Source organism: Octopus sinensis, linkage group LG19 (assembly GCF_006345805.1).
Source record: "Octopus sinensis linkage group LG19, ASM634580v1, whole genome shotgun sequence".
In the NCBI taxonomy this organism is placed as follows: Eukaryota; Metazoa; Mollusca; class Cephalopoda; order Octopoda; family Octopodidae; genus Octopus; species Octopus sinensis.
This window is the reverse complement of record NC_043015.1, coordinates 40,243,963-40,254,226: the sequence shown is the minus strand read 5'-3', so window position 1 is coordinate 40,254,226 and position 10,264 is coordinate 40,243,963. Positions and strand designations below refer to the sequence as shown.

General features: G+C 38.5%; 1 protein-coding gene across 5 annotated transcripts in view; it reads right to left on the bottom strand.

Moving 5' to 3' along the window:
• LOC115222110 (anoctamin-4) overlaps positions 1–10,264 on the bottom strand; it is a 132,565-nt gene that overhangs the window by 18,159 nt on the left and 104,142 nt on the right. For all 5 annotated transcript variants that reach the window (XM_036511328.1, XM_029792237.2, XM_036511327.1 and 2 more), the window contains 7 exons: positions 9,809–9,943; positions 9,122–9,288; positions 7,477–7,559; positions 6,391–6,453; positions 5,132–5,206; positions 2,715–2,873; positions 259–295 (listed from right to left, as the gene is read on the bottom strand). In XM_036511328.1, the coding sequence (XP_036367221.1) occupies positions 259–295; positions 2,715–2,873; positions 5,132–5,206; positions 6,391–6,453; positions 7,477–7,559; positions 9,122–9,288; positions 9,809–9,943 (719 nt within the window). The remainder of the gene's footprint in view (positions 1–258; positions 296–2,714; positions 2,874–5,131; positions 5,207–6,390; positions 6,454–7,476; positions 7,560–9,121; positions 9,289–9,808; positions 9,944–10,264) is intronic.

Genomic DNA, 10,264 nt, shown 5'->3' with positions numbered 1-10,264 from the left:
TTATTGGGCGCTCTACTGGTTCTGCAAACAATAACAACATCAATAAATGTTTTTATAAAAAACAAAACCATTCCAAGCAGTGATGGTCCTCTCAAACATGTCTTCCCTGCCAAATATTCTTCCTTGATTTCGAATATTTCCAAATTTGAGCCTCGTCCTCATCCATTGTCCCCCTTCTAAAACGAACGTCCCACACTACATAGGCTATGGGCATGCACCATCACCCGTGCCGCAATGAAACAGAGATAAAGATCTTACCTAGTTCAGTTAAACAGTAAGCGAGTTTGGTGTAAAGCTGAAATGAGAAATTTCACAAAAAAGAAAACAGTTAATAGAGAAAGGATTTATGGGTGGTGGTGGTGGTGGTGGTGTGTGTGTGTGTGTGTGTATGATAGCAGTGGTGGTGGTAGTGGTGTGTGTGTGTGTGTGTGTGTATGTGTGGTATATGATAGCAGTGGTGGTGGCATGTGGTGGTGGTGGTGGTAGTGGTATGTGTGTGTGTGTGCATGTGATGGATGGTAGTGGTGGTGTGTGTGTGTATGTGTGGTATATGATAGCAGTGGTGGTGGCATGTGGTGGTGGTGGTGGTAGTGGTATGTGTGTGTGTGTGCATGTGATGGATGGTAGTGGTGGTGTGTGTGTGTATGTGTGGTATATGATAGCAGTAGTGGTGGCATGTGATGGTGATGGTGGTGGTGGTGGTGGTGGTAGTGGTGTATGTGTGTGTGTGCATCTGTGTGTGTATGAGTACATGTGCTGGACAGTAGTGGTGGTGGTGTGTATGTATGTATGTGTGTGTGTGTGTGTGGTAGATGACAGCAGTAGTGGTGGCATGTGGTGCTGGTGGGGGATGGTACAAGTTGTGGTGGTCCGATGGTGGTGATGGTGGCAGTAGTGGTGTGTGTGTGTGATGGATGGTAGTGGTAGGTGTGTGTGTGGTAGTAGGAGAGATTGTGCATGTATGTGTGATAGTAGTGGTGTTTGTGTGTGATGGATGGATGGTAGTAGGGGTAGTGCAGTGTGTTGGTGTGGTGTGTGTATAAGTGTGTGTGTGCATGGTGGTGGTGTGGGATGATGGTGGTTGTGACATAGTTGCTAGTGGTGGTGTAGAAGGCTGTGTGTAGCATGACAGTGGTGGTGGTAGTCGTGTGTGTATACATACATGTGTGCATATAGGTGTGTGTGTGCGTGTATGTTATTTTATTCTTTTGCATGTTTCAATCATTGGACTGCAGCCATTTCCCCCAATTAGCCAATGTCACTCACTGGCAATATTTCATATTTTGGCAGAACAAAATGTCCGACTGATATAAAGCGCCAAATATTTATTGATTGAATGTCTGTGAAAGTTTGGCATCATTTCTTGAAATATGGCACCAGAGACCCCCACCCCCCCAAAAAACCCCCCAAAACCCCCCAAAAAACAACACTGATATTTTTGTTTTTGGAATATGGGAAATGGTAAGGGAAAAATATTATAGAGAATCAGCAGATGTCTGTGCAGTTAATCTTTGGCACCAATATTGGTCAAGGGAAAGACAAAGGCTGGTATGGGTTGGTACCAGTGTCCTCACAGGACAACCCAGAACATAAAGAAACTGAACAAACATCACAAGGGTTTTTATCAAATGTCTTTTTTTCGAATGATTTTATTTATCTACAGGCTTTGACTGGTACATTTTCCATCAACCCCTGAAAGTAGATTTGACCTTTGCAGCGTTTGAACTCAAAACGTGAAGATTTGTGAAAAACAGGAGTGGCTGTGTGGTAAGTAGCTTGTTTACCAACCACATGGTTCCGGGTTCAGTCCCACTGCATGGCATCTTGGGCAAGTATCTTCTACTATAGCCTCAGGCTGACCAAAGCCTTGTGAGTGGATTTGGTAGACGAAAACTGAAAGAAGCCCTTCATATATATGTATATATATACATATATATATATATATGTATGTGTGTGTGTGGGGGGCGGGGACTAGTCAGTTGCATCAACCCCAGTATTTGACTGGTATTTCAATGACCCCTGAAGGGATGAAAAGTAAAGTTGACCCCAGCAGAATTTGAACTCAGAACATAAAGATGAAAGAAATGCTGCTAAGCATTTAGTCTGCTGTGCTAAGGATTCTGCCAGTTCACCACCTTCTTTAAAAAGAGTAAAGGGCAAAGACCCCCTTCGGCCATGAATGACTAGGGGGTTGCACCTAGAAAGTTACCCTCTGAGGCACAAGTCTGGGCAAGGTTGTTTATGGAAGACCAGCAGTCACCCATGCATACCAGCTCCCTTTATCCATGCCATTATATGTACATGGAGTAATGGGTAAAAACCCCCTTCAGTCATGAATGACCAGGGGGTTGCACCTAGAAAGTTACCCTCTGAGGCACAAGTCCAGGCAAGGTTGTTTATGGAGGGCCAGCAGTCGCCCATGCATACCAAACCCCACTCTCCACGCCACCAGTGTTTTCCAAGGGAAGGACAAAGGGGCCGATACAGCTTGGCACCAGTGACATCACAACTCATTACTACTGATGAGTGAACTGGAGCAACATGAAAAATAAAGTGTCTTGCTTAAGAACACAACACAACATCCCAGTCTGGGAATCGAACTCACCACCTCATGATTGTGAGCCCAATGCTCTAACCACTGAGCCATGGACCTTTACCTTGCCACCTTTATTAATAACAACAGCAACAGCAGAATTTGTGAAAGACAGACTTACCATATTCAGAAGAAGAATGACGACCAAGTTAATTAACGATGCCGACACAGATGTGACGATGGAGGCTTGTTCCTTGATGTGTTCTTGCTTGGCAAACACCGCAATTATGACAATACGGTAAACAATGACACCAACAACAGCGCCAACCACAAGGCATAACTGGAAACAGAGAAAATATAGAATTTTAGAGCGAGAAGGTGTGTATAGGGTGGGGTGAGGCGAGTGTAAGGTGAATGTATGGTGTGTGTGTGTGTGTTTCATATTAAAGGGTTCAGTCATAGTATGGCAGAGGGTTAGTGATAGGTTACTATAGGGTCACACTACAGTTCTATTGTATTGTATTGGCATCCTTTCTGTCTCGGGAGACAATGGAGTTGCGCATTTTTTTTTTTTTTTAATTATTTTTTTTTTAGTCTAGTCCGGATTTTATATTTCATGTCCTGATACATTTCCTGCTGTGTAGTCCTATCCTGGACAAACACTCCCTCTGGCAGGTACCGCAAATGTAGTGAAGACTGTTCCTGGCTGGTTGTAGTGCCATAGTCTCTTGTTTACATCTCTCCCTTTCTTTCCATTTCTCCTCTCTCTCTCTGTCACTCCTTTGTATTCCCTCTTTTACTGTACGTCACCATTTTATATGACAGTTCTATAACTGTCATATAAAAAGATTAAAAGCAACTGCATTGTATAGAGTTAACAAAGGGCTACTACAAGGATCAGCTAAAAAGTTCATAGGCTGACCAAAGTACCACCAAGGCCTGCACTTAAGTTCTGATCTTTGTGAATCTTGAAATGTCTTTTGAAGCCTCCATTAGATTTGCAGACCTTATGGCATACATGGCATTGAAAGGTGTGCATGGATATATAGGCAGAATAGTTGGTGGGGGTTCGTTTTTCATGAGTCCTTAAATGAGATTTGAGCCCAGCAAAAGAAAGGCATAGTCTGTCACAAACTGTACTCACCAAAAGGTTACTGAGATTCACCTCATACATATATATATATATATATATATATATATATACATACACCTGTAAATGTAATATGTGACAATTATTAGGTAGCCATGATAAAACTCTGAGTTTCGGATGTCGGGGCGGAAACCCATGCCGCCATCTCTTCAGTTATCTGGCCATTGGAAAAATTGCTATGAAAATCTGGCTACCGAATAATTGTCACATATTACATTTACAGATAAATTCCTCTATTTACATAATATCGAGGTCTCTTTCATTCTTTTGTTGTCTTACCATTTCTATCGATATATATTTTTTATTTTCACTATTTTTGTCTGTATGTCCTCTTTATTTTTGTTGGCATGGGTTGGGCACATTCCAGTTCTATACATCTGTGTTGCATACGTAAAGTAATTGATTTTTAATGAAGGGCAGATCAGACAGTGGAGCTGGGTGCAGTCATCTAGTTCGCCAGCTCTTATCAGACCCCTGCCAACCCATGCCAGCATGGAAAACGGATGCTGCATGGAATTTTGTCAGCGAACAGGCTGCGGTCTCAAAGCAACAAAAATATTTTGGCAAATAAAATTTAAATATTGAAGTGGATCTAACGGTTTTTGTGTGTTTCTTAAATGGCTTATAAACACCTTCCACACAGCAAATGATTTAAATATGAAACATCATGAAAATTGTTCAAACTGAAGTCCTTCTTGAGCGACACATTTTTCGAGTTAAAACAAAATTAAAGATGATATTTATGGAATTTTGATTGGCCAAAAGTCACCTGACTTTTGGCCAACCCTGTATATGTATTTTGTTCCCAAATTTGTCCCTCCATAAACCCTAAATTTTATTTTAGAATTTATGGGAGCAACTGTCTTTGACGACTCATATTATCGTTGAATGCTCGAAATGAGGAGTAGATAGACAGCAGACAACTGACGAAGGGTCCTTTCTCTGTGTTTACTTCTGTTTTCCATTTTTTTCTCGTTTATGTATTTAACTCCTTTGTTTTCATATTTCATGTTATTTACACCATTGGTGACGTCCTGTACCTATATATGCATTTATACACACATACACACATGATATAAATATTATATATTGTTTATTATTTAATTGAACATGATGCATACATTTCCAAGTTTATATATATATATATATATATATATATATGTTTCTTTAATACCCACAAGGGGCTAAACATAGAGGGGACAAACAAGGACAGACAAACGAATTAAGTCGATTATATCGACCCCAGTACGTAACTGGTACTTAATTTATCGACCCCGAAAGGATGAAAGGCAAAGTCGACCTTGGCGGAATTTGAACTCAGAACGTAGCGACGGGCGAAATACCGCGAAGCACTTTGCCCGGCGTGCTAATGTCTCTGCCAGCTCGCCGCCTTAAGTATATTTATATATACATATATATATATATATATATATATTGATGCTACTTACCATTAACAGAATGACCACAATGGATGTTGTATAATTAAAGATCTTCAAGCAGGAAGGAACATAGGGTTCTTCTGTCTGCAAAGAAAAAACAAAGAATTTACTGCAACAGAATTACCTGGGGTAAGATAAAAAAGGTAAAAACAAGTTGAAGCATATTTCCTAACACATGAGGATTTGGTAATTCCTTGCTGAACAACCACACAAGTGATTTGCTTCTGATGATCGGTCAAATGTTTGTGTTGCCCCTAAGCTCACTTGCACCATCAAATTGACATTACCTTTACAGGTGCAACAGGTGTGCCATACGTCAGGTGTCAAAACGATCACAGAGCAGCGTGGTCCAGGAACAGAAGCCACAATCTTATGATCATGAGACCAACACCCTTAACCACTAAGCCACGTGCCTCCACAGTGATCCCTATTGATAGTCAACAATAACAAAATCCATAAATGGCAATGACTAACACTGACCAACAGATTGTTCCCCACCAAGAATATAAATACCATAAAAACCCATGTAATTTGTGCACCTGTGTAATTTAGACAGGTGGTTTTCAGGATAAAATTTGTTTAAAAAGGCTTCTACTCATGTAAAATTCACAGCCACAGATTTTCAGAATTGCCAATATGGCCAGGGGAATAAGGTTTTCAATTTAGTTGTACTTAGCATAATTTCACTTACTTATGATTAGATTTTATTAAATTTTCATTAAATAAAAATAATTTCTGTTTAACAGGTATCACATTAAAAGGTGTTAAATCACAAAGTATTTGTGTTGTTTATAGTAAACTTTATTTTACATTTCTTGCCCACAAGAGATTATGTCCGATCTTTAGCATACTTCGGTATGTCTTCTCAAATCACGATTATAGGTAAAGTTGTGAAGAATTATCAACAAAACCAAAGCTGATAAATACGCACAGGTGTTGCAAATTAAGTTTAATTACCAATAAACATTAATGGTTTTAGTAAATTAATATGGAAAAAGTAAGCATTATACTATCCAGCATAAATAAAAGTCAACTTCATCATATTTCAGCCCTTATTTTTTTTGTATAAAAACCTATTCTGACATTAAACAAGGTAACTTTTGGTAGGAATGTTTACATTTTGTACATTTTTTCTCAACAAAAAAAAAACACATTTCTAAAAAAATTAATGTAATTTATGCAGCTCTAAAGTTTATTTTTATTTTTGCAGAAAAAAACTGTGTAAATTCCATGGGTTTTTAAGGGAGCTGAAACTGGGTCTTACTTACCTCGGTGACAGGGTTTTCCCGAGTGGTTGTAACCGTAGATTCAAATTCTGGGCGAACAGTTTCCTTTGAGAAAAGATCAGAAAATATGTCTTTAACAAATTATTGATGAAAGAACTACGGAAGAGAGTCTGAGTTCACATAACATAACCCAGATATATGTCTGGGAGGAAGACATCTTTCCAGACAATGGAATCAATGGAATAAGAATGAAGGTGTGCTGGATGGACTACCACATAGACATTGTGTTATCATATGATACACTAAGGATAGATAACACTAAATATATACATAACATGAAACTCAGAGTATACATATATATATATATATGTATGTATACACATATATACATACATACATACATATATATATATCTACATACACATACATACACACATACACACACTCACTACATTGTTTAAAAGCCTCACTGGGTCCTTGGTGGGTGGTTTTAATAATAGAGCGAAGATGCTACCTGATTTAAAACCCCAACCTGGTCTTTAACTCTCTTCTTGGGGTTCCTCTTTTGTATCAAATTCCTAGTTTCTTCTCTACAAATGTTTTTTTTCCTGGGGATTGACCCCATCTAACTGAGGAGGAAGAGGAGAAAATTCAAAGGGTTATGGGTTTGTCCTTTCCTCCATAACTGACTGTCAATGTCCTACTGGATACTCTTATTAGCAAAAATATTTAAACAGTTTAAGAGGTATCAATGTTTGGTGAAGGACACAAAGGGACCAACCCCTCTCTTAAAATAGTGGGTGAGTCAACATATTGAATGCGAGAGAGAGAGAGAGAGTACAAGAGGAATGAGACAGAGATTACAATACAAGTGGAATGAAACACAGAGTACAAGAGAAATGTGACTCAGAGAGTACAAGAGGTATGAAACAGATTATGAAAGAAATGAGACAGAGAGAGTTTAAAAAGAATGAAACACTGTGCAAGAAGAATGAGACACAGAGTACAAGAAGAATGAAACAGTTTACAATAGAAACATCCTCAATCTTCTCTCTTAAAGAGTTGGGAGTACCAGTTCCTTGTATAAGGAGTAAAGAATAAGTGAAGAAAATAAGAAAGCAAACGAACCTCCTCTTCCTCAAAATTCGAAATATCCCAGTCATAACCAATTTCATTCTGTTGACGTTTCCACAGCTCAATGAAAAACATTGCTGAAACACAGTGAAAAGAAAACACATTGTAAAACCTGACTGAATTGTGTGGTGGGTGGAAGGTGGATTCAGTAGAATGTCCAGTGAAGGAGAAGTACTTTGTGTGTAACAGAAACTGACCAGTAAATGGAGAAATATTTCCTTTCCATGGCACAACAGAAACTGTCCAGTCTCTTACACAACATCAATATTTTCAGGAAACCTAATACAGTTTCTGATACAAGACGTTCCATAGAAATCAAAAATGGAAAGTATTCAATGGAATGCCTGCAGAACAGTGAGATTCAAAACCATATCTGTTCATTGTCAAAATATTCTGATTCTGGCAGATTTGAATATGAAGATCTGATTCCAGTTTGAATCCGCTAGAATTTTTTGAGAATGAATAGGTGTGTTATCGTTTGGATTCTTGCAGCTCATGAATTATCACTGGTTTGCCAGACATTAGTATGCATCCGTTAATGATCTGTAAACAATTTAGTTATTTATATTCCTTAATTAAGTAATGATCCATTAAGTAACATGTAGGCGGAAAGCTGGCACGAAACATTAGCACACCGGGCAAAATGCTTAGCAGTATTTCGTCTGCCATTACGTTCTGTGTTCAAGTTCCGCCATGGTCGATTTTGCCTTTCATCCTTTCGGGGTCGATACATTAAGTAACAGTTATGCACTGGGGTCGATGTAATCGACTTAATCCCCTTGTCTGCCAATTTCTATAAACAAAAAGACCCATGCTCTTGTTAGATCCATCAGTCCTGTGGTGTAGCTATGACTGAGGAGAGACATAATGAGGTCAAAACATTGCAGTGTTTCAAAGTGGGGGGTCTCCTTCTCTGATGACAAAATATCAACAGTGATCAGACATTCACATTCAAAAATGCCAGAACATGTCAAAAATGAATCAATGCATTATTGTTTGGTTTCTCACCATTCTGCATACAACCAATTAATTATTATCCGTTTGCCAGACATCAGGTGATAATTGCATCAGGTGATAATTTGTATGCTGATTTCTATAAACAAAAACCAGTACACTTGTTAGTTTAATTGGTTCAAGAGTAGCTTTGACTGAGGAGACATACAAAAGGGTTGAAACCGTTCAGTGTCTTAAAGTCCTCATATACAGGTGAATCATATATGTTATGAAAATAATTTGTCTAAAAGATGAGATATTTGGCTTTGACTCTGCTAGAATGCATTAAAAATGGACAGATAAGTCATTGACATAAAAAAATACAAACAAAAATTGAAAAAAAGAAAAAATGATTGAAGCATGTGTAAAGACATGTGTACACATGAGTATACATGTAAAATCTTCATGTGTTCCCATGAGGTACACAATGTATATGTCTGTGAATATATATCTCCATGTGTATGATTGTGGTTGTGCACACACATATATATATATATATATATATATATAATATATACACACACACACACACACATAGGTATATGCAAATGTGCATACATGTGTATACATACATGTACATGTGTACACATGCCAATATATGTACATGCACTTCATATTGGGCATGTGTGTGTGTGTTTATACTTACACCATACTGACATAAACGCCGCAAAAAACACGGTTGCCGGGTTATCGATAAGATACGACGTCCGAGCATAGTAGCAGACTGTCTCTAATTTCCAGTATCGGCACAATTCATCACAGAGGGGACACATGGTGAGGTTACCAGATTTATCAAAGCTGCAGATATCAGAACTGGGAGGAGAGAAAACACCAAAGCATTAGTGGACAATAACACAAATAATATATACACATTTATCCATTTTTTTTAAAGATGACAGTAACTTTAAATGTAAGGCTTTTTAAAGAGTATGTATATATATATATATTCATACAGATATACATGCATACATGCATACATTATGTGTTTCTGCAAACTTGGAGCATTCATAGAACATATTCCTGTTTTTTAGCAGATGAATCTCCTTGTGGTCTGTGCTCTCAGTTTGCAGAAATACAATTGCGTCCTGGCACAATACATATATATATATATATTTCATTGTATATACCCTGAATTGGTTGTATTCAAACTATACATATATATATATATATATTATATATATATATATATATATATATTATATATATATGTGTGTGTATATGTGTATGTGTATATGTATACACACACACACACATATACAGAGTTATGTTCATTCCCAGTCACTGTTTGCACAAACTATACTCAACTGGAACAAGTTAAAATGAAGAAGATTACCTTGGAATATCCTTCATCATTGTTGCCAGACCATAGATGAACACCACAACACCGACAAAGCCTGCTGGAATCAACATCTGCGTGTAGAACGCCAGCCATGCAAAGTATATTCCTATTTTTTCTCCAAAATAGCTTCTGAAAAACGAAAGTGGTGGAAATATAAATTAATATAATCGAAATCGAATTGAACCAGCCAGGATCCCTGGTCTGGTGGTACGTAAAAAGCACTATCCGACTCGTGGCCAATGCCAGCGCCACCTCGACTGGCTTCCATGCCGGTGGCACGTAAAATACACCAATCCGACAGTGGCCGTTGCCAGCCTCACCTGGCACCTGTGCAGGTGGCACGTAAAAAGCACCCACTACACTCACGGAGTGGTTGGCGTTAGGAAGGGCATCCAGCTGTAGAAACACTGCCAGATCAGACTGGAACCTGGTGCAGCCTTCTGGTTTCCC